Source organism: Eupeodes corollae, chromosome 2, assembly GCF_945859685.1.
Source record: "Eupeodes corollae chromosome 2, idEupCoro1.1, whole genome shotgun sequence".
Lineage (NCBI taxonomy): Eukaryota > Metazoa > Arthropoda > Insecta > Diptera > Syrphidae > Eupeodes > Eupeodes corollae.
This window is the reverse complement of record NC_079148.1, coordinates 122736085-122762141: the sequence shown is the minus strand read 5'-3', so window position 1 is coordinate 122762141 and position 26057 is coordinate 122736085. Positions and strand designations below refer to the sequence as shown.

At 34.4% G+C, this 26057-nt stretch overlaps 1 protein-coding gene across 1 annotated transcript in view; it reads left to right on the top strand.

Moving 5' to 3' along the window:
* The window catches only part of LOC129944716 (uncharacterized), a 361194-nt gene that overhangs the window by 237517 nt on the left and 97620 nt on the right, over window positions 1-26057 (top strand). Inside the window, exons 5-6 of the mRNA XM_056054351.1 lie at window positions 6616-6827; window positions 9008-9450. Coding sequence (XP_055910326.1) covers window positions 6616-6827; window positions 9008-9450 — 655 coding nt within the window. The remainder of the gene's footprint in view (window positions 1-6615; window positions 6828-9007; window positions 9451-26057) is intronic.

Genomic DNA, 26057 nt, shown 5'->3' with positions numbered 1-26057 from the left:
TAGGGATTGGACTATGGACTTTCCAAGAGCCAATTTAGATCTTTTTTATAACCTACTGTTTTGACCCCAAGGCAATTGTGTTTTGTCTAGGCTTTGTTTATGTTTGTTAAACAGTTTACCAAACCGTCTTTACCACTTCTACGACTTGTCAACCGTTTTAAGAATTGTTCCCAAAATTTGCGTTATGTGACACTTTGGCGTGAGACTTTCAATGAAATCATTACCGAAGGGTATATGATTGATTTTGACCTTTCGAATAATATTTAGTTTGATATAATGATGTTGCATAAATTATATCGTTTTCTTTGTATTGAAGTTAAAATTCTTTTCATTCAAAAATAAAAAATGATTTCATGTTCATTTCTCGCGAAAAAACAGAAAAAGCCTTTGGACTCTTCCCACGTTAACTTCTTGGAGTCGAGATGTTAACATTATGATTTGTAGAGCGTTGATAGCCCTTTTGTAAAGATGCTCTCTGATCAGAATTGTAATGGATCTGGTGAATATAACCAATTCTGTGGACATTCACTATATGGTAACATTAACGTAAAAAAAACAAAATTTTCATTTATTCTTTGCTTACTTATGTAAATATTTGAAAAAATAAGATAATCATTTTATATCATATGAATGTTTTGACACAGATTTTGAAGTTTTGTAACAGAACATATGGCACTACTACGGAATTACACATTTGATACATGTCATTCAAGTAAAGTCTCTGTGTTTTCGGAATTAGGTGTTACTCCTAATCCCAAGTTAATTTTAACTATAAATAGTTAAAAAAGCTAACAGGATCCTATGATTCATAAAGAGATTCGGTTGCAATTTCCGTGACCCTTACATTCTTAAGCGTCACTTTGTTTCATTTGTTACACCCCTACTTAATAGTTGCGTAGAGTGGTCACCTTAATAATTGAAATGAATTAAATCCTTCACATGAATTATTCTTGATTTTCACTTACTTACTTACTTACTAAAGGTGGCGCTACAGTATTGGGTGAACTAAAGCCTCACCCAACAAACTTCTGACACTCTAGCTCGGTCCCTAGATAGATGTCTCCAGTGTCGCGCTCCAAGTTGGGTGAGATCACTTTTCACTTGAGTGTGCCACCTGATCCGCGATCATCCTCTACTGCGCTGTCCTGTGGGTGTGGATTCGAAGGCTTTGCGGGCCAGAGCATTGGTTTCCATGCGCTCTACGTGACCCAGCCATCTTAGGCGTTACACTTTTACCCTTCTGGCTAAGTCTACGTTGCTGTACAGCCCGTACAGCTCAAAATCAAACCAAAGTGGGTGGCACAACAGTCCGTTGTAAACCAGGGTCTAGTGGCTTACAACTCTCAACCATTCCTGTGTGCGAGTAATGTTGTCAGGAATGGAGGGGACCTACAATTTTATGCCGAATCCGAACGGCTAGTTTGAGAAAGCACTTTTTCATGACAAGAATTACTCTTGAAGGATTTGTCAATTCCTCGCAAGAGGCAGTACCCGCGAAAATTATTTTTTTTTTAAATTAAGGTGGCACAGGCAGGGATTGAACCCAAGACCCCTTGCATGACAGTCCAACGCACTAACCATCATGCCACGGGTGCTCCAAACGAACCAAGGTGCTTTCATCCGCTTTTCTAATATACCATGCTTCTGCACCGTATAGCAGGACGGGGATGATAAGGATCTTATATAGCGACATTTTGGTCCTTCGAGAGAGGACTTTTCCACTCAAAGAAAAAGCGATTAGCAAGAGTTATTCTTCGTTTGATCTCAGCGCTGGTGTTGTTTTCTGCGTTTACAGCGGAGCCTAGGTAGACGAAGTATTTGACTACGTCAAAGTTACGTCTGTCGATGGTGACGTTTTGACCAAGACATTGCATGTCCTTTCTTGACGACAGCATGTACTTTGTGTTGCCCTCATTGACATCACGCTGAGTTCTTCTTGTTTTGTCAATGTCATCAGCATATGCTAGTAATTGGACAGACTTTTGAAAGATAGTCCCTCTATTGCTGACGTTTGAGCCCTGCACTATTGTTTCTATTGTTCACTATTGTTTTGTATTATTGCTGTGCACTATTCTTTCAAGCACGATGTTAAAAAAATTACATGATAGCGCATCACCTTGTCTAAAACCTTTTTTGACATCGAAAGGTTCCGTTAAGTTGTTTCCAACCTTTATGGAGCAGCGTGAATTCTCCATGGTCATCCTGCACAAACAGACTAGTTTCAAAGGGATGCCAAAACCAGACGTGGCTCTATACAGCTCGTCCCTGTAGAAGCTGTCATATGCGGCCTTGAAATCGATGAAAAGATGGTGGGTGTCGATTTGGTGTTCTTGAGTTTTTTCCAGGATCTGCCGTAATGTGAATATTTGATCAACTGTGGCCTTTCCTGGTCTAAAACCACACTGATAAGGACCTATCAGCTTGTTGACGATGGGCTTTAGACGTTCACATATTACGGCAGAGAAGATTTTATAGGCGATGTTAAGTAGACTGAGTCCCCCTTTTCAGGATCGAACAAACAATACTGAGGTTCCATTCATACGACATGCTTTCTTCCCACCATATCTTACAGATAAGTTGGTGTATGCTTCTAACCAACTTATCTTCAGCTGCTTTAAAGAGCTGGGCATTCAAGCCATCTGCTCCAGCGGCTTTATTTCGCTTCAGCTTACATATGGCAATCTTTACTTTGTCTAAGTCGGGAGGACGGGATTGTTGGCTTTCGGCATCTATGATGAATCGATCGTCCTGCCTGACAGCGGAATTCAGTTCTTCGTCGCCGTTATACAGTCTGCAGAAGTGGTTCTTCCATATCCTCAGCATTGACTGCGGTTGCACTATGATGTTTCCACTTTCGTCTTTGCAGCCTTCGGTTCTAGGTTTATGTACCTGTGAACTTCGTTTTACCTTTTCATACAACTTTCGAACCTCATTCCTGGTTTTAAACCTCTCAACATCTTCGACCGCACGCTTCTCATGCCCTCTCTTTTTCCTTCTGAGAAGTCGGAGTTCCTCTCGCCTCTTCTGGTCGTAGAGCTCATGAGCAGCTCTTGTCCTTTTATGCTTCTTTATTTATCTTTTATAACTTATCTGACGCGTTAAGTGGAAACAATTATTTTTGAATAATTATGTTTAAATAATTCTGAGAAACTGTTGTGTTCCCATTATTCTAAATATACGAGGCATTTAAAAATTAAATTATGCTAAACCCAAAGTATTTTTGAAAGCAAAGTTATTCAATGAAACAATTCTTGTTTATGCATAATTCAAAAGCAGTTTACTCTCTTTATTAAATATTAAAATTAATTTAAAGAAAAACAAAACAAAAATATTATTTATGCAAAATTAGACAACTAAGCCTATTTTTATCCCTTTCACCCCCCTGAAGTATAAAATAGAATTTCTTGGAAAAATATATTCAAATTGATTATTAAATTTTCTGATTGTATGCACCTATATGTTTATCCAAATATACATATCTACATATTTATTCAAGATATGAAAACGTATTTTATTGAATAAATATTTATATACACATACATATGCATACATATGTATGTAGATACACCCTAAGCATACTGCTCTTGTGCATACCAAAATGTTGACTTTCAGGAGACGAATCGACCTAATACATTGACGTTTTGATGCGGTGCTGTGGTGGGCGGAGGGGAGTATCATATGTATCAGCACTGTTTTGTAGTATTTTAATATGATGGAAAAAGTCTAAAATTTGTATATAATCGATTCCGCTGCCTCAACGAAATAAGTTGAATACAGATTTTGTAAATTCTATTCGAAAAAATAAATATTGAATACTCAAATATGTATCTACAGTAAACACGTGACTTTGATTTTTTGGTGGAATTTTATTTTATTAGAATAAAATTTCGAATTTTGTATGGAGGAAAATATTGAATATAAATAAATAAACGATTCTGACTTGTTTGGAAGTGTGTGCGTTAAAAACAATTTTTAAGAGAACTTTCTAAATGTGATTGCCTTTTGACAATTTTTTACATGTCAATGGAAGTTATTGGAATTGGTCAGATTTTTAAATTGAAAATTTTGACATCTCTTGACTCAAAAATTATTAGAAGAATAAAATAGTTTCTATTTACAAAAAAATGGTCCTGGGATGCGACCCACACTGATAACTTTCAATCCCGTCTGTCGATTTGTCTTACTTAAAAGTTTGTAGGTTTTCGTGTTGGGTTAAAAAGTTTGTAGTAGAATTATTCCTAAAAATGTAAAAATTATAAACAATATTTTGCATATTATGAAATATTAATAGTTGGTTTTTGCTAACGAGGTTTTTAGTCGAAAACTTATTTAACCGATTTTAGTAGCATTTATTAAATTTTTGAAAATTGTATGCATGAAATTAATTTATGAGATATTCAGAACCGAACATCAATTTTTAAAATATTTGCGTACTACTTTGTGTAGATTTTAATTTTTCATGAAAAAACGGACTGTTGAAATTTTATAAAAAAAAACCTATTGAATACCGAAAACAAAATTTTCTGTGAAATAAAGAAAGTTTGAAAACTATCCATTAGATATTTCTCAAATTTAACTGAATGTTGACAACAATATTTTTAAAACGATAAAAGTAGTTTAAAGTCAATGTTTTAAAGTTTTGAAAAGATATTTGGGTCGAAAATCAACTTTTACCAAGTTGTACCTATTCATTTTTTTTTTTAGGTTTTTAACTCCCCATAGGAAGTTATTGTAATGGGTCCGATTTGCCAAATTGAAAATTTTGACATTTCTCGATGTTTAAAGGTCCCTAGAGTCGAAATAAAAGATTTTTAGAAAGGTGTCTGTGCGTGCGTCTGTACGTACGTTCAGACATCCGTACGTTCGCGACGTTTTTTTTCTCGGCCATAACTCAAAACCCCGAAGAGATATCGATTTCAAATAAATTTTGTTATACAGATAATAAGGCAGAAAGATGCAGAAAGATGCAGAAAGGGCTCTCAAGAAAATTGCGTGGGTGGTTTTTTTACCATAGCAGTTTGAAAAAAGGGTGAACATTTTGGTTAACCCTAAATATCTTACGAACCACAAACGCTAGAGTTTTTAATTAAATTTTATAAAATATATTGTAACGTAATATCAAAGAAGTATTTTTTTTGAAAAAAATCCATTTAATGTTTTTTTTATAAATCAAAAAAACTGAAAAAAAATGTGTCACCTCCAAAATTGTACGACTAAAATATGATTTCATCTCCAAAACAATTTTGTCTAACGAAAAATTATGTTTTTGACATCTGATAAAATTTTGAGAAAATCGAATTTACAGTTTTTTTTTATAAAAAATAAAAATCTAAAAAAAACATTACTCAAAGTTATTAAAAATTGAATATCGATTCAAATATATATTCAAATACTTGAAATTTAGGCTTCAAACTAATTTTTACTTATAAGAAATATTGTTTTCAACATTAGGACACATTTTGAGAAAAATCGAATTGACAGTTTTTTTACAAAAAATAAAACTCTAAAAAAAAACAAATATCCTAAAACTTATTAAAAATTTACTTTCGACTCAAATGGCTTTTCAAAATTTGAAAATATTGGCTTCAAATTTATTTTATTTCACAGAAAGTATTGTTTTCGATATTCAGAAATTTGTATATAAAAATCCAACAGTCCCTTTTTTCATAAAATATAAAATCTACAAAAAATATTTTGAAAATTTGGTAAAAATTTATCCGAGTACATATAGACAGACTTTTAAGCAAGGCAAATCGACAGACGGGATGGGAAGTTATCAGTGTGGGTCGCATCCCATCCTCTTTTTTTTAGTGTCCGAATGTTGAAAATAATATTTTTTGTAATTTTAAAGTAGTTGGAAGCCATGATCACAAAGTTTTGAAAAGATATTTGAATCGAAAATCAATTTTTCCAACTTTTATTATTTGTTAAGAAAATCTGTTAATTCGATTTTTCTGAAAACTATTCCGAATATTGAAAACAATTTTCAAGCAATAATCTCATATGTTTGAAAAGATATTTGAGACGAAATTCAATTTTTAACAACTTTGAGTAATGTTTATTTTAGGTTTTTATTTTTATAAAAAAAAAAACTATCTCAACATTTTACCATATGTTAAAAACGTTATTTTTCGTTGCACACAATCGTTTTTGAGATAAAATCATTTTGTATTCGTAAAATTTTCGAGGTGAAACGTCGAGAAATGTCAAAATATTCAAACAAATTGGACCCATTACAATAACTTCCTATGTTAAGTTTATAAGTTAAAGTCTTACTGAACTTAATATGGTTTCGAATATCTCGACATGTAATAGCTTCCACATTATATTTTGATTACAAAAACAATTTTTTTAAAGTCCAAAAGAAAATTTATCAGTGTGACTCGCTTTCCTATCTCTTCATCGTCTAAAAATTCAGAAATATAAAAGAATTATTAGGTATTCAAAAAGTTTCAAAGAGATAACATTTCCCGCATTTTAAGCTCAGCTTTTCATTTTTTTTGTCATGTTTCATAAATATTCACAATCGATATATCTAATTCTATTATAAATGTATGTATATTCCTAATTCTATATTTTATTCTATATATTTTGTGTTTTTTATTTTTTTTACAGTGATGGCTTATCACATTCAGCGCATCCAATGTTTGAAACAAAAAAATTGGAAATCCTGCGAAATATAACCGATTTACTGGGGCGAACATTTCCATCACAATTCGTATTTCCTGTGCTGGGACATGAGGATGGCACAAATACAAACTTTCGTCGGATGGGTGAACTCTGGAGACACTGGTTGCCATCAGAGGCATTACATACATTTGAAAAAGGTTTGTTTGTACATTTAAAAAAATAAAAATAGGATTTATGTATCTATAATATCCTTGTAAAAGGAATGCAGTTATAGTTGAGACTAGAAGTTGACATAAGCAAAACAACATTAACTGATCGAAAAGTTGTTATTTTATCGATAATTTTCCGTGAGTAGAGAAATATTGAGCAGACGATTGTCCTGCCTGTCAAAAAAGTTTCAAAAGTCTTAAAATCCTGAGAACTTACCAGTGTGTTTGACATTATTGACAGAAACGTCATTGTGAGATGAAGTTTGAAAATATCAGATGAAATTGGCTGCGTTCAATCTCGAGTTGGATAGGTGTTTTTTTTAGATACCTTGTTGAACGAGTTGGATAGCTGTATTGAGAAAGCTGTCAAAAATAAAAACAACTTTCAGTTGTTCACAAAAAGCAGAGAAACAAGTCAAAATTTTCATATTTTTTAATTTTATTTCTAATCCCTTCTCATCAAAAATTGACCGTGTTCTTCAAGAGCTTTTGCAATTCTTTGAAAAATTGTTCTTGGCTGGGTTTTTGGATCTCGAAACTGGTCTTTTCTCTTTCTGCACTCTTCCAAGATGAGCAGAATGGATTTATGGTCCCAATCTTAAAGAAAGCGAATAAAGTGGTTCTTCTTTGGGGTTTTTTTATCATCTGAAAGAATAACTTACCTTTCCTTTCAGCGAACTTATTTGCTTGCTGCTTCTGTCTGCTTTTATACATAAAAACAAAAAGTTAGATTTATTTATTTCCACTGACTCTGTTCTGACTCTGTAACACGAAGAGGTTCTTTAACTCCAGAATGCTGGACACTATTCTGGAGATAGGAGCTAGCAAATTGGTCATCTACAAAACGAGAACAATTCAATTTTGAAGTTTAACAAAAATAGATCATAATTACCTTCTAAAATTCGGAGGCAAATGGCTTCTTCATCGTCTATTATGTACAGAACATCCTCAAATACAACTTCAACTATCATTTTGTATCTTTACATTTACCAACAAATACAAAAAGCTGAAATAAATATTCAAGTTTCTTGAAATTCAACCATGTGTAGAATCAGCTGTTCTGTCAGGTACCTACATACCCCAAAAATTCTTGGATAACTTTAGATTCCTTTTTTGACGTCTCAGCTGTTTTTTGATCAGCTGTTATTTTACACGTAAAACAGTAAGCTTTACGGATACCCTATCTGTCTGAGATTGAACACAACCATTTTAATAGTTGCTTTCAATTGTTCTATTGTCATTGATAGTAAATCTTTTGTTCTAACTCAAATTCAAATCAGATAACTTTCTGACAATAAAGTTGAAGACTTTGGACACAAATCTTTCCATTTTTTACAAGGGATTCGGCTGCTATCAGCTTATTACTAACAACTGTCAGAGTTCAAAAATTTCAATTGATTTTCTTACATTTCAAAATTTAACATAGGTAAGGAAAAATTGCTTGACTTTCCTCACATCTCATACTTTCAAGCAACTGCCATTCAGCTCTTTGTAACCTTAATGGGTCATATCTGGATCGAGGAAATGCAATTAATTTGTTCCAATTCCACTTAAAACAAATAAATTGCAACACATCGCTCACAGACTATATTAGCAATTTTGGTATATTGCTTGTTCTATTTCTTCCATTTTTTCTGTTATGCTCTTCTTTGTATCTTTTTTTGAGTTTGTTTGGAAAGAGATACAAAAAATGGTAGAAAAACCAAATAGGTTTTGATAGATGTATTCGGGACAATCGTATCAAATATTTAATAAAATACCATTTCGAATTTATGTAAGGCAGAACACTTTCGCATATACACAGCATACAGTTACTTTGATCCCCACATCAGGCAACCATCACAAAAGTGTTCCTTTTTTCTTGCTTATATGTATTTTTTATGGATGGCTAGAATGGAATCCATGTCATATCTCTGATGAAACCACCATTGATGTCAGAATCCAATGAACTCTCAAATGGCCAAAAAGTATATCCCAGTAAACCATCATTCATATAATATTGGTCTTGGGATATTTGATCAAAGTCTCACTTGTTCACTCTTCCACTTTATGCTTTATGTATTTGTATATTTATTTTTATATTCTGTACGTATTTGTGTATACTATTGCTAACTGTATTTTGGTCCTTTTTTTCTTTTTCTTCTCTCGAAACAAAAAATAAACTTTAGGTGGCTACTATTCAATTGAACAAACAAAAAGTCGTCTAAGGATAATCGCCTTGAATACAAATTTCATGCGACATGACCCGAAATATTCACAGAGCCACTTGGCTGCAGTTAGGCAAAGACAACCGAATGGCGGCAGCAATGGTGGCTCCAACAACGGTGGCAGTATGGATTCAACGGAATACAAAAACTTTTACTATCACCACGGCGGAGTGCATCAGCATCATTACCATAGTGATGGCAGCAGCGGTTATGGTACATCACATCACCATATGTCCCGTGGCAGTCAGGGCGGGAGCAATAGTGGCATTGGGGCTGTGGGTGGCATGGTCGTAGATGGTGGTGGACGTGTTAGTGCTCTATCGGAATATGAAAATCAGGATACGGAAAAACAATGGATTTGGCTGGAGGATGTCCTAACGAAATCAAAGAATAACAAGGAAACGGTAAGCTATAGATATTTTCTTTTACAGTTATTTCTTTCCATTTTTGTATACCCCATATATCTATATATTTACATTATGAGAAAGGAGCAGAAATGTGAAGGTAGTACGTATTTGTCGAAGCATAACATAACAGTTCCTTATATCCTTCCTCGAGCAAAACCATATTACTCACACATTTTTTTGTTATATTTTCTATACATGTATGTACTGTTTTGAAAGTCCTTGATACATACTTAGATTTTGGTTGAACTTTGATATACATATATAATCTATAGTATATACGAGTAAGTTATTCGCTATTTGTTTTTATTGTTTTCTGGCTTGCTCGTTACGAGGATTGTGATTTGTTTTTATGATTCACATTAGATTCCGGTACAAATATGGAATAGAGACTCACCTTCCTTTGGAATATTTAAAGGGTTTCCTTGAAGTCAAGAGTATGGATATGATGTTTTCAATTTCAGGTTCAATTTTATTCGAAACGAGTGGTTAAGTTAAAATAATGTTCATGTTCTGCTTCTGGGAACGAAAATCTATTTTATTTTTTTAATTGAATTATTTACAAAGATAATGATATTTTATAGTCCTGTAGACTTTCTCAAAAGGATTTTATTTAAAGTTTTATTTTTTGTGGGAGGATTAATTTCGTTTTATGGTCAAAGAGTTGATATGCAAAACTATTTTAGAAGAGTTAAAAACTTTTAGCTCTTTTGTTCTCTGTTTCGGTGTTGAGTAAGAATAAAGTTTTTTTCAAAAGAACTAAATTAAAATTAAGATCAAACAAAAATGTTGTGAAATGAATATTTATAATGCGAAGGAAGTAAATTAATTAAAATGGAATCAGATTAAAGTTAAATAACAACCATTTTTTTATTTTTTTCAAAGTATTTCCTTTTAATGAAGACGTAAGAGTGAGTTTGTTTTGAGTTTAAATCCTTGTTTATATTTATTGGACTGTAAGTGTTGAACTTCTAAAGTGCATCAAGTGTCTTAAGTTGGAAGGTATCTGTTTATTTTAGTTTTCTTTAACTTTGACTTTTCAGCAAAGATCAATTTCAGTGCAGTTCCACACTTCTTTTAGAGTTTTAATACCTGATTTTTTTTTTATTTTAGTTATTTGAATAAGTAGGGTGTTCCAAAAGACCAACAACGTATGAAAAAGCAGGTGGTGACAGTGATAACTTCAAAAAAATCGATAAAACGAGAGTAATTATTACAAAAAAGTTCAGTAAAGTAAAGGCAAACAATTATTAAACTAAGAAATCAGAGAAACTAAGCTAGAAACTCTCTCTTATTGGATAAAAAGGGTAAAAACCCCGTGTTTAAGTATTAAGTAATAGATCGCCAAATGTCTCAAAAATTTCTTTCTACCGATTACCGCCATTTCTACAGCTCCGAAGGTTTGTGAAAGTTTTTGCCTCGAACATTTTGCCAAACGTTTTACCGTTTGATTTAAAGATCAAAAAAAGAGGCTGTTATGCGACCCACACTGATAACTTCCCATCCCGTCTGTCGATTTGTCTTGCTTAAAAAATTGTCTATATGTACTCGTATCAATTTTTACCAAATTTGCGTACTATTTTTTGTAGATTTTATATTTTATGAAAAACGGACTGTTGGATTTTTATATAAAAATAACTGAATATCGAAACAATATTTTCTGTGAAATAAAATAAGTTTGATGCCAATATTTCAAATTTTTGAAAAGATATTTAGTCGAAAATCAATTTTTACCAACTTTTGTTAATTTTTTTTAGGTTTTTAATTTTTGTAAGAAAACTGTCAATTCGATTTTTCTCAAAATTTGTCCCAATGTTGAAAACAATATTTCTTATAAGTTTAAATTAGCAAGAAGCTATTATCTCAAATTTTTGGAAAGACATTTGAGTCGAAAATCATTTTTTACCAACTTTTGTTAATTTTTTTTCGGTTTTTAATTTTTTATAAAAAAACTGTCAATTCGATTTTTTTAAAAATTTTACTGAATGTTAATAACAATATTTTTTAAAAGATTAAATTATTTTAAAGCCAATATCTCAAAGTTTTGAAAAGATATTAGAGTCGAAAATAAATTTTTAACAACGTTTGTAAATTTTTTTTATTTTTTGGAAAAAAGTGTCTAATCGATTTTTCTCAAAATTTGTCGTAATGTTGAAAACAATATTTTTTATAAGATAAATAAGATTGAAGCTTATATTTCAGGTTTTTGAAAAGATATTTGAATCGATATTCAATTTTTACCAACTTTGAGTAATGTTTTTTTTAGATTTTTATAAAAAAAAAACTGTCAATTCGATTTTTCTCAAAATTGTATCAGATGTCAAAAATATTATTCTTCGTTGCATATCATATTTTAGTCATAAAATTTTGGAGGTGACACATTTTTTTTGTCAGTTTTTTGTATTTATAAAAAAACCGTTAAATGGATTTTTTTCAAAAAATATACTTCTTTAATATCACGTTGCAATATATTTTACAAAATTTAATTTAAATCTCTAGCGTTTTTGGTTCATAACATATTTAAGCTATTTTTACAAAATTTATTTGAGATCGATATCTCTTCTGGTTCTTGAGCTGTGGACGACGAAAAAAAAACGTCGTGAACCTACGTACACGCGCAGGCACGGACATCTTTCTAAAATCTTTTATTTCTACTCTAGGGACCTTGAAACGTCGAGAAATGTCAAAATTTTCAATTTGACAAATCAGACCTATTACAATAACTTCCTATGGGAAGTTAATAAAGCTGGAACTGTAATGTTTGACCTTCAAATGTCTTACAAACATGATCGACCAAGCTGGCATTATTGCCTATATTTTGTATATTTCAAATGCTCTAAACGAGAGATTGACTAGACATCAATTTTTAAAAGATTTAGGATTTGCCTTAGTGGAAAACCTGTTGCGCAAGCGTTTAGAGTCCCGAAGTTTGCGATCAGAGCTGCGAAAAAAAATTAACAAAATTTTGACAATCGACGAGAGGATCATCACAAATGTCAGCATTGTTAGGGAGGAAACTCGAGCTAAGAGTGGCTTATGCAAAGAGCCTCAAACTACGCGGACTTGTGCCAAATGCGCAGTTTGTCATCGTCACGTTTGCGATGAACACCCGACAGGTATATCCATAAATTGTATAGATACCATCGAATAAATTAATACCTATTATACAAAAAAAAATGTTGATGTTCCTACATATTTTGTACTTTTTTTACAAAATTTTATTCAATACACACATTTGATTACAAATAAACTAGTTTTTTACTTTTTAAAAATATGCATATTTCAAGCACCCGGGAAAATAGTAAAACTGCCCTAATCAAAAACACCTTTTTCTCATTTATTTCTACAACTATTAAACTGCAAATTTACCAAATTTCAAAGCTAAATCGTTGACTACTCGAAAAAAATGAACAATATTTTTGGCAGCTACATAATCTGAGTCTTCGTTCCAAGTTTCAATGTCTTTTTCCAGAATACTTGATGATATATCTAGGATCTGGAAGAATCTTAAGGCATTTCTACTCACGAAATTTTCTACATTTTTTTCATGGATATGTGTGATATCAAGGCTTATTCTTTTTAAGCAATCTTCTGTGCCTTCAATTCTCAGTGCGTCTACCATTTTTTTCTTCTGCTTAACTGAAAGTTCGTCATCGAAAAAGGCAAGTGAAAATAGCTCTTCCGATAAGTACCACAAATGATTTAGAATCTTTTTCAGCGCAACAGTAACAATATTTTTGTTGAAGATTTCGAAGGCCTTAAGGTCTTTCAATAATATTTTAGGTCGTTTCTTGGTGCTAACCATCCGCTAAGAGCTTGAAACCAATATTTACCATAAATTACCACTGTGAAAATGCATATTTCTCTCATAGCCTTTTCGTCTTTTTTTGTAAGCTTGAACTGATGCTTGAATAAATATATTTTCAAACAGTATAAGGCTCTTACCATCCATCTAGCTCGTTGTACACCAGCAGGCCACCTAAATGAAACACCTTTTTCAGGAATACCGCTTAAAAAAATGGTCGTGAGATTCAACAGTTCTTTGTAGTCATCTCGAGGTTGATATACTTTTTGTTGTTTTTAAGCAAAAAAGTCATGTCTCAGAGTCATCTGTTATTGTTTTGAAGTCGCTTTGGTCAATAGTGTTGCAATTGTTCTTAAATTGATCCACTACAGCTGACAACATAATTTCCATTATATGGTGACGCTCCAAAAGAACACATACTCCACTTCTTAAGCCCGTATTTACAGCAGTAGTGTCAAAACACAAACATTTAACTTTATCACTCAAATTCCATGAATTTATAGCTTCGGAATATGCTTCGATCGTTCCACGTTGCAATTTTAAAACTGCGAGTAGTTGATCAACTCCATGTCCTGATACCAAAATTGGCAGCCGATCTACAGTTTCGTGTCCAGTAATATCTTCTATCAGTTTACCGTCCCAATGGATTGTTAATGATGAATTATGTTTAAACTCGCTTTTGAGAGACTCTGCAACAGCTTTGCGATTTTTCACACGCTGCCGACGAATAGAAATCTATTGACATTAAATTTTGATGGATCATAGCCTGCACTTTTTAAAATAGACGTCACAACCATAGTTGTTCGCCTGTCACTCAATTTAGAGACATTAAGAATGGAGGCTAATTGGCTGTTAATTATATCTTTTCGAGCTCGTTTCTGAGGTGGCAGCATTTCGGAAAATTGTGGTTTGGTGTTTGGAAAAGTTTCTTCTTCACTGGTAGGTAGAAATTCAGGACTTTTCTGTTAATGACGAGATATTTTTGTTTTCAAGCTTGCGCAATTTTTCAAGGCGTTTTTCTTTTTTTTCTTTTATTTTCCTTCATTTTCTTACATTTGTTTAAAGTTTTTCTGCCCACTGAACTAATTAAAAATTGGTGTCGATTTTGTCGTACTGCCATTAAAAACTGTTTGTCTTCTTCTGAAGTCATAATATTTAAATCAACTCGATGAGCAATGTCAAATAAACCTTAAAATTTTTGTTGTTAGTTATGTTCTTTTATCTTCAATATTTCTGAACGTTTTTTCTTGTGTTCTTTATTAACTTCCCATAGGAAGTTATTGTAATGGGTCCGATTTGTCAAATTGGAAATTTTGACATTTCTCGACGTTTCAAGGTCCCTAGAGTCGAAATAAGAGATTTGTAGTAAGATGTCTGTGGGTGCGTATGTACTTACGTCCGTACGTTCGCGAAGTTTCTTTTTTGCGGCCATAGCTCAAGAACCAGAAGAGATATCGATTTCAAATAAATTTTGTTATACAGATAATAAGGCAGAAAGATGCAGAAAGGGCTCTCAAGAAAACTGCGTGGGTGGTTTTTTTACCATAGCAGTTTGAAAAAAACGTGAAAATTTTGGTTAACCCTAAATATACTACGAATCAAAAACGCTAGAGACTTGAATTAAATTTTATAAAGGCTGATTTTTTTGGGGTAAGGATTTTCATGCATTAGTATTTGACAGATCACGCGGGATTTCAGACATAGTGTCAGAGAGAAAGATGCTCAGTAGGCTTTGACATTTCATCGTGAATAGACTTACTAACGAGCAACGCTTGCAAATCATTGAATTTTATTACCAAAATCAGTGTTCGGTTCGAAATGTGTTTCGCGCTTTACGTCCGATTTATGGTCTACATAATCGACCAAGTGAGCAAACAATTAATGCGATTGTGACCAAGTTTCGCACTCTTTCACTTTATTGGACATTAAACCAACCACACGAATGCGTACAGTGCGTACAGAAGAGAATATTGCGTCTGTTTCTGAGAGTGTTGTTGAAGACCGTGAATTGTCGATTCGTCGCCGTTCGCAGCAATTGGGTTTGTGTTAGTCGACCACATGGAAGATTTTACGCAAAAGATCTTGGTGTAAAACCGTTTAAAATACAGCTCGTGCAAGAACTGAAGCCGAACGATCTGCCACAACGTCGAATTTTCAGTGAATGGACCCTAGAAAAGTTGGCAGAAAATCCGCTTTTTTATCGACAAATTTTGTTCAGCGATGAGGCTCATTTCTGTATGAATGGCTACGTAAATAAGCAAAATTGCCGCATTTGGAGTGAAGAGCAACCAGAAGCCGTTCAAGAACTGCCCATGCATCCCGAAAAATGCACTGTTTGGTGTGGTTTGTACGCTGGTGGAATCATTGGACCGTATTTTTTCAAAGATGCTGTTGGACGCAACGTTACGGTGAATGGCGATCGCTATCGTTCAATGCTAACAAACTTTTTGTTGCCAAAAATGGAAGAACTGAACTTGGTTGACATGTAGTTACAACAAGATGGTGCTACATGCCACACAGCTCGCGATTCTATGGCCATTTTGAGGGAAAACTTCGTCTCAAGGAATGGACTGTTAAGCTGGCCACCAAGATCATGCGATTTGACGCCTTTAGACTATTTTTTGTGGAGCTACGTCAAGTCTAAAGTCTACACAAATAAGCCAGCAACTATTCCAGCTTTGGAAGACAACTTTTCCGAAGGAATTCGGGCTATTCCGGCCGAAATGCTCGAAAAAGTTACCCAAAATTGGACTTTCCGAATGGACTACCTAAGACGCAGCCGCGGTCAAAAACATTACTCAAAGTTGGTAAAAATTGAATATCGATTCAAATATCTTTTCAAAAACTTGAAATTTAGGCTTCAAGTTTATTTTATCTTATAAGAAATATTGTTTTTAACATTTTGAAAAATGTTGAGAAAAATCGAAATGACAGTTTTTGTACAAAAAATTAAAAACCTAAAAAAAAGTTAACAAAAGTTGGTAAAAATTGATTTTCGACTCAAATATCTTTCCAAAAATTTTAAATATTTGCTATAAACTAATTTTATCTTATAAGAAATACTGTTTTTAACATTCGGTAAAATTAAAAAAAAATCAAATTGACAGTTTTCTTACAAAAAAGAAAAACCTAACAAAATGAATAAAAGTTGGTAAAAATTTACTTTCGACTAAAATAGCTTTTTTTAGTTTCACAGAAATATTGTTTTCGATATTAAGTAATTTTTATATAAAAATCCAACAGTCCGTTTTTTCATAAAAAATATGAAGCAAATTTGGCAAAAATTGATACGAGTAGATATAGACAAACTTTTAAGCAAGACAAATCGACAGACGGGATGGGAAGTTTTCAGTGTGGGTCGCATCCCAGCCTCTGTTTTTTTGTTTTTGAAATGTAACATCTTGAAAAAGAAACGGTTCCCTTATTTGAAACCAACTAATTATGATACCATGAATTTTGAACTGTAGTTGAATAAATTATATATAACCGCAATTTACATATCTCTATATTATGCTCTTGTAAATCATTATTATTATAAGATATATTTTTTTTCAATTAACCAAATCCACTTCAATCAGAAATGGAAATATACACTTGAATAATAATAATTCCACATATCAACTATTCACCCAAATGTCTTTTGTATCCACTACTCTGCCACTTACACACAAATATAGGTACGACTTCCCCTTTTATAGTCCGTCCTCACCTAAAGAATTTCAATAATCCCGAATAGACGTTTCGTTCATCTAAATTGATCTCAATTATAATACCCTTTCGAAAAGATGTATGTATGAAGACAAATACGTTATCCATCATAGGTATATGTATGTATATATGTATGTATATTTATTTTACCTTCGTTGATGCTAAAAGCCCATCCAGGATCAACATCAAAAACAAAATCATCACCATAACCCCAACCACGCATAGAGACATACCTACTTATTATATCACATCCACTTTGGCAAATTTGATGCCTCACCACACACATAGCACCGTTATTCTATTTCTACGTCATTTTGAGTACCTACCAAAGAAAAAGGAAAGGTCGGATATTCGCCATTTCATTGGCAAACAAAAATACCATAAGCTTCAATCACTAACAACCAAAAATACAAACACACGGTTGAAAGATCCCCACGAAACTACACGACACAAGGACAGCAGCGCTAGCGTCGATGAACGACGAGGACGAGGACATAAGGACGACTACGATGACGTTGACTGCTTCGTTCCTATGTCTTGTCCTTGATGGTTATTCTGGCCCCCTTCGCGTCGTCATCGTCGTCGTCAAACATCCACACCCATCACCCATTCTTTGATCGGGGGGCGCAAATGACATTAGGGATTCATTCGATTATGACAGCACATTGCTTGATAATGTTATGTAGTTGGTGATTGATGAGCCAGAATAATGATCCTATCGTTTTGACTTTGTTTGGCACGCGTGCGGTAAAGATATATGCATACGTGTGGATGTGTGTATTTTTGTAGGTAAGGCAGCGACCCTATTGTCATGCATCATCTATCGAGTTGAAGTTAGAAATCACAATCAACCAGTGTTGCCACTTTAGATGTTTATGTAGTCAATTGAAGAAAAATAGAAAACTTAGCACTGAAATAAACGAGTCTTTTTTAATATTTTTCTAACCTCAAGAAAGAAAATCTTTAAAGACCCTGAAAAGCCTTCAGTTTTAAAAAAAACGTTCTAAATTTCCCAAAGCGACAACACTGTTCTTTTCTCTTTATCTAGTTGAAATATGTATTAATGTAGGAGTGGGTTTTTTTGGCAAATGATGACGGTGGTGATAAAGGCGAAAAAAGCTTGCTTTTCCATTAACCCACCTCACTCAAGCCTCGTCACCATTATTCCTAACCACCATCGCTGCCGCCATCGCACCGCGTTCCGTAGAACGTGTTTTCTACATGACGTCCGCTAAAAACTTTCGTATTCACCTCGCACATACGCGAACGAGTTTTTTCATCCGATGCCGCCGTATCCTTGCTATGAACCACGCTGCTCTACCGCCTCGCCACCGACATCATTGTCCCTCAGATTCTTCGTGTTCCATTCAAATTGGGAGCTATATGTGACTTTTCTTTGTCGATAAACATCTAGTACATCCTCATTTGGGTGGATTTGCTTATCCTTGGTGAAAGTTCGTTTTTCTTTTTCTTCCTTATTTAACCCAACGTGTGTACATAACCAAGTTTTTTCTTATTTTTTTCAAAACTTGGATTATAATATTTATTCTTTCTTTTGTTGTTGTTGTTATTTTTAAAGCAATGAAAGGATAACAAACAGAAAAACAACAAAAACATCAGCAGGCAGCGAACGAGGAATGGTGTAGCTTTATATAAAATAAATAAAAGAAGTTGTTGTTTTTCTTTTTTCGTTTTTAAAAAAGAAAATCCTCACATAACACGTCTATGAGTGTGATAAGAAATATGTCACAGCATAATCATGTGTGGAAAATAAATTGTTATAAGTTTATTTCTCAAATCCCATGGATGCAAATTTATGAGGCAAGCATCAGCAAAGCAGGACTTTTTTTTTCAAAAGTTGAAAAGACATATAATCTTATCAAACAAACAATTTAATGTAATCATCAAATCCATATGGGTATATTTTGTGTGTGTGTGCGAAAAAAGGACACTTTAACGATCTGATTGGCAGTTTTTCCTTTTTTGCTTTGCAGGACAAATGTGTTGAGTAGGTATCTCTGACTTCGACTCTGATGGGAATTTCTATATGAACTAAGATAAGGTTTCTTTTATTTTTGTTTAAAAGATTTTGTTATATTTTTTTTATGCCGTGTGGATTTGAATCCTTAACTTGGGAATAAACACTGCACGAAAATACCTTGTGACAGTTCCTTAAGATACGAGTATATGATTTGATTGGAAAAATCATAGTTAGGGTATTAAGGTTTTAAGGTTCCCAGGCATTTTAATGGAAATTCAGACTTCACGTCCTTTTTTTAGTCACAGGCACTAAAAGGGTAATAAATACCCTTAACATGTTTACGCTTAAGCACAGTGCGAGGGTTGATAAAATAGGGAAGAATACCAGTGCACATTGATCTTTGAACTTTTAACAATAAAAAGGAAGCGAAAAAGTGTATGTAAGGCATTCCACATTCTCGATGGTTTGTTAAAAATGCAATCTCTATACTTGACGGTGTGCCCGAAATTGAGTTCAAGGGTTAAATAATGAGAAGTCCTGTAATTGCTTTGTAAAATATAGCCTTATCAAAAGGGGTGAACGATTTTCTAGCAGTATTTTTGGCAATATCAAACATCTGACCAATCAATAAGATGTGATCTGTTACACATTCCGAGTACTGGTTGATTAAATTCCAGGATGCAATTACCACTCTTTTAAAGCAACATCGGGGTTGGGTTACGCTTTAGCGACAGGAGACAGCACTCAGCAATAAATTCTACACTGTTCATAATGCTTTTTTTATAATAAACTGGTACTCAGAGGGTTATTAATACCCTTAAGATGTTTAAAGTTTAAACACAGTGCAAGCTTTAGGAAAATAGGGAAAGATTAAAGAGAAGATACCGATGAACATTGGGCTTAAAGTTTTCAATATCAAAATAATAGGGAAAAACAGAGTAAAGCATTCCACATTCTCGATGTGCGGTTAAAAAAAAAATTTCTATACTTGACAATACGTCCGAAATGGAGCTCAAGGTTAAACTGATGTGCAACTGGCTAATTCGACAGAACACTGTTTATAAAAATATCGGTAGAAAAACGAAAGACATGAAACATTGTTTCGGTGAAAGTTCTGTCGCCTAAAATTTTAAAAGCTTTTTTTTGGACCCTTAATACTTAAACTTTTCTTACGGGCACCTGTCGAAATATGAGAGTTATATTAAAGTTTTTATATGAATGAATGCTTTGAAAATTACAGCCAGATCAGAAGGGGTGAAATATTTCTGGCACCGTCGGAGAAATCCTAAGCCCCTAGCAAAATTTTTTCCAATATCGAGTCGATCATTCCATAAGAGGCGATCTGTGATATTCATACCAAGTTACTTACTTACTTACTTAAGGTGGCGCTACAGTCCTGTGCGAACTAGGGCATCACCCAACAAACTTCTCCATCCAGCTCGGTCCCTAGCTAGATGTCTCCAGTTTCACGCTCCAAGTTGGGTGAGGTCACCTTCCACTTGTGCGCGCCACCTGATCCGCGGTCTTCCTCTACTGCGCTGTCCTGTGGGTGTGGATCCGAAGATTTTATGGGCCGAAACATTGGTTTCCATGCGCTCTACGTGACCCAGCCATCTTAGTCGTTGGACTTTTACTCTTCTGGCTAAGTCTACGTCGTCACTGTACAGCCCGTACAGCTCGTCGTTCCATCTTCTCCTCCACTCTCCTTCGATGCATGCGGGATAGTAGATCACACGAAGAACTTTTCTTTTGAAGCCACCCAAGGTGCTTTCATCCGCTTTTGTCATAGTCCATGTTTCTGCACCGTACAGCAGGACGGGGATGATGAGGGTCTTATATAGCTCTGGTCTCTCTAGAGAATACTTTACCTCTCAATTGCTTTCTTAGTCCAAGAAAACAGTGGTAAGCAAGAGTTATTCTGCGTTTGACCTCAGCGCTGGTGTTGTTTTCTGTGTTTACAGCGGAGCTTAGGTAGACGAAGTCCTTGACTACCTCGAAGTTACGTCTGTCGATGGTGACGTTTTGGCCAAGACGTCGGTGTTGTATGTCCTTTCTTGACGACAGCATGTACTTTGTTTTGCCCTCATAAACCGATGAACCCATTTTTGCCACCTCTGCCTCAATACTCACAAAAGCCCCATTGACATCACGCTGAGTTCTTCCGTTTATGTCAATGTCATCAGCATGTGCCAGTAATTGGACAGACTTTTGAAAGATAGTGCCTCTAGTAAGTTCCGCGCTATTCTTTCAAGAACGATGTTGAACAAATCGCATAACAGCGCATCACCTTGTCTAAAAGCTTTTTTGACATCGAAAAGTTCTGTTAAGTCGATGCCTTGAATTCGATTAAAAGCTGGTGGGTGACGATTTGGTGTTCTTGGGTTTTTTCCAGGATCTGCCGTAATGTGAATATTTGATCAACTGTGGCCTTTCCTGGTCTAAAACCACACTGATAAGGACCTATCAGGTTGTTGACGATGGGCTTAAGACGTTCACATATTCCGGCAGAGAAGATTTTACAGGCGATGTTAAGTAGACTGATTCCTTTATAGTTAGTGCAGTTAAGAGGGTCTCATTTTTTCAGGATCGGGCAAACAATACCGAGATTTCATTCAACGGGCGTGCTTCCTTCCGACCATATCTTACAGATAAGTTGGTGCATGCTCCTAACCAACTTATCTCCAGCTGCCTTAAAAAGCTCAGCTTTCAAGCCATCCACTCCAGCGGCTTTATTAAACTTCAGCTTAGATGTGGCAATCTTTACTTCGTCTAAGTCGGAAGGACGGGATTGTTGGCTTTCTTGGTCTATGTTGAATGGATCATCTTGCCTGACAGCGGAATTCGGTTCGTCATCGCTGTTTTACAGTCTGCAGAAGTGGTCCTTCCATATCCTCAGCACTGACTGCGGTGGCACTATGATGTTTCCACTTTTGTCTCTGCATCCTTCGGTTCTAGCTTTATGTACCTGTGAATTTCGTTTCACCTGTTCATAAAACTTTCGAACTTCATATCTGCTTTTAAGGCTCTCATCATCTTCGACCGCACGCTTCTCATGCCCTCTCTTTTTCCTTCTGAAAAGTCGGCGTTCCCCTCGCTTCTTCTGCTCATAGAGCTCATGAGCAGCTCTCGACCTTTTATGCAGCGCAGCTTTGACTGTTGTTTGGCTGCATTTGCCTGCCGACATTCCTCATCAAACCAGGGGTTCCTTGTTGCCGGCTGCTTGAAACCCAGCACATCAGAGGCGGCTTTTCTGATTGCACTTGGCAATGTTGCCACTGGTTTTCGATACATTGTGTTGGCGGCAGAGAACTTCTAGAGAGTTTACTTGTTACTCGGTCAGAAAAGGATTTGGCGATCTCTGGCGATTGTAGCCGTTCGACGTTGTACCTTCTCCCAGCACCTCCCTGTTTTGCCTATGGTCTGGAAATCCGAAGTGCTACCTTGGCTACAACGAGGTAGTGGTGCGAGTCGATGTAAGCTCCTCAGATAGTTCGTACATCCATGATGCTGGAAGCGTGTCTGGCGTCGATCGCATTATGGTCAATCTGGTTGACAGTAGATTGATCTGGAGAAGTGGAAAATGCGTACTAGCTACCATAACGTTTTGCTCAGCAGCAAAATCTATGAGCCTGAATCCATGGTCGGAAAGTTGTCGGAAATAGCTTATAATGCTCAAATAAGATGTTGATTTAAAATAAAACACTTAAAGTCACCTGTATCTCATCCTTTGTCTTGTCTCTATAAGTCCATTATGATCTTCTTAAGAGTTGTCAAAAAGCTGAAATTTTCAAACCTCGCTTTTTCACAAGAATAGTTTTTTTTCTTTTATTAAATTCTTAGAATTTATGGAATGATTTGCCAAGATAATAAAAACAAACATCAATTGAGATTTCGAATTCAGTTAGTAATGAAAACTCAAGTAGAAACTATTAGAATGTAAGTGTGTATCCTCTGCGACCTAGTTTGTGTATACAGCATGTGTACTGTACTTATATATCTTTTTCTTTAAAATCCCTATTTCAAAACTAGGTATAGGCCATTACATTAGTAATATCAAGAGATTTTCTAAAGTACCTATAAATATAGTACGTTGGGGTTTATTAGGTATGAAGCTTTTCTCCTCGTTTATAGGAAAGGTTGTTGGTACTCTACTCTTTCGTCTGCCCTTGCTCTACATTTCCATTACACACAATATTTTCTGTTTTGTTTTGTTTTTGTTATTTTTTTTGCTTTTTTGAAAATAAGAATAAACGAAAAATAAACAAGAAAATGTTTTTCTATCTTTTGCCTATACCTACATGAACCTTTTCATAAAATTTATGAACATTGTAAAGAGGAAGGAATTATCCTTTTTTTCCATAAATGTGTGTGCAGCTATTTTTTTTAATAATAATTTATGTATGAAAACGGACGTTCTCATTCTCTATACAAACAAAAAAGTAGAATGAAGACAACAATAAAGTAGTTTTGAAGCAGGGAATCGGCCAGCTCCGTCCTAGAGAACGAGATGGGTTAATTTTAATTTCGATTTCTTTTTGTTATGGAGGAAAGAGTTTCCAAGTAAAATCGAAGGTCACCTACTTACGGGCATGTACACAATCAAGTTAAAACCTACATTGGTACCTATAATGTTAGGACACAGTATGAATTGAAAAACTAATATGTTGTAGGAAATTCATATGCATGTATTGATATTATAGATAAGTTGTGAAGTGAATCTCAATGAAAGGGCTGTAGACATATCATTATTGTAGTAATCTAAAGGGGAAGTATAAATTAAATCAGAAAATCAGAAAAGACAAAATTCAGACACACAAACAGTATTGATTTTTACCTTTTATTCTGAGAATGATTTTTTGTATTCATGTGGAAAAATACACGTAAAGTAAGATTTTTAAGAGGATAAATAACCCTTTTTCAGACCGAAATACAAAATATCCTTTTTTCTCTGACTTTTCCACTCTTCATGATTAATGATTTTTATGTCATTGTATAAGAAATCCCTCTTTTCAATTAAGTACTCCAGGTGATTTAATCTTTTCATATAAATGTCAAAAAAAACACAATAGACTTCCTCTTCACAAACTTCTGACCCCTAGACAATAGGAAATCAATTGACAATATTTAAATTCTCTAAGCAAAGCATATGCTTTGTTTAATTTTTAGATAAAGATAATAATTTTTCAAAATCGTGCATATTCTAGGGTGCCTTTTTTAAAGGTATAAAAGGTATTTTGGCTTTATAGCTCAAACATTTCATGGCCTATTTTTTTACCACGTTTGTCTTTAACTGTCAGTAGTGCTTCCAACATTGCAATATATCTGAAAATCACACTAACAATCAGGACTGTTTATACGTGCATTTCTTGGGTCATTTAATCACCAACAGTTAGCTCAACAAAACAATAACTAAACAGTGAATGCTGTCTTCTTTGAACCATGAGGAAAGAAATCACGAATTTTTAAGCTAATGTTAATCGTGCTGTTGAAGCCTTTGATGTGTAAACCACACACTTAAGGTGTTAGTGAAAAATTAAAACTTCCATTATTCTGAAACATGAATAATAGAAAACATCATATTTCCTTTATTTTTAATAGAAATGAATATATCTTAATATATATAATTCTTCTGTGAGTGTGTATCTCACTGAACTTCTCTTAAACGACTGGACCGATTTTGATGAAATTTTTTGTGTGTGTTCAAGGGGATCTGAGAATGGTTTAGATTCACAATTTTGTCCGCTGGTCAATGTTTTTTTAATTAATTTTTAATTATTGCTAGTTGTTGATTTTGGAATGTTTTACATTGGATCCGACAGACTGCGCTACCATCGCAGTGTTACTCGGTATTTGGTGAAACGCGTTGTTGGCTTAACTCTGTTGAATGGCAAAAACGAGGTATACCTCATGGGCATATTTAAATTTGGTTGGTGGATAAAATGCGCGCAGAAGAAATTGACAATTTCAGCTGAAATTCCAGATTAAAATGTTGATCCAGAATTGTTTAACATTATTACTACAAATATGATTTATGGTCCATGTGGCACTCTAAACATGATGTCGCCATGTATAGATAATGGAAAATGTACAAAACGTTTTCCAAAACCATGCGAAACTGATACTATCACCAATATGAACGGTTATCCATCTTATAGACGTAAGGACGTAGACAATGGTGGTCAATCATATGAATTGCGTCTGTCAAGTGGGAGTAGATATTGATAATCGCTGGGTAGTTCCATATTCGCCATTGCTGTGCAAAACCTACAAAGCGCACATAAACGTTGAACTATGCAGTTCGGTGAAGTCTATCAAATACATTTGTAAGTATGTTCACAAAGGTAGTGATAAAGCTATATTTGCTGTTCAAAATGTTAACGACAATGACGAAATAACACGTTATCAAATGGGTCGATTTATAAGTAGCAATGAAGCTATTTGGCGCATTTTTACGTTCCCTATACATGAAAGGGATACTGCTGTTATACATTTGGCTGTGCATTTTGAAAACGGACGGCGTGTTTACTTTACAGAAGAAACTGCACTACAACAGGCTTAGACGACTCCAAAAACAACTCTTACTCAATTTTTTAACCTTTGTAGTCGACAAGATGAATTGGGAACCGCGGAAACGAGGCATTCCAGTACCAGGATTTGCTGATATATTTATGACAAAAACTTTAGGTCGATTATATACAGTTCATCCTAAGCAACACTAATGTTTGTTTTTGCGTTTATTACTGGTTAACGTCCCTGGACCGACGTCCTTCCAATATTTGTGAAAACTCAACTTCATACGACTCTTTCTTCGATGCGTGTCGTGAGTTACATTTATTGGAGGATTATAACCATTGGGATCTCACACTTGCAGATGCAGCACTTAGCTCATCTCAAAAAAAAAATCGTCAATTATTTTCAATAATATTGACAACGTGTTTTCCGTCTGATGCATCCACTCTGTGGAACAAATATAAAGACTCAATGAGTGAGCATATTTTGCATCGGACTAGAATTACTAATCAAAATCTTAATATTGAATTCTCCGCCGAAATATACAACGAGTCATCAACGTAATGTATATGATCAAATTAACGTTTCAATTGCAGCACAACA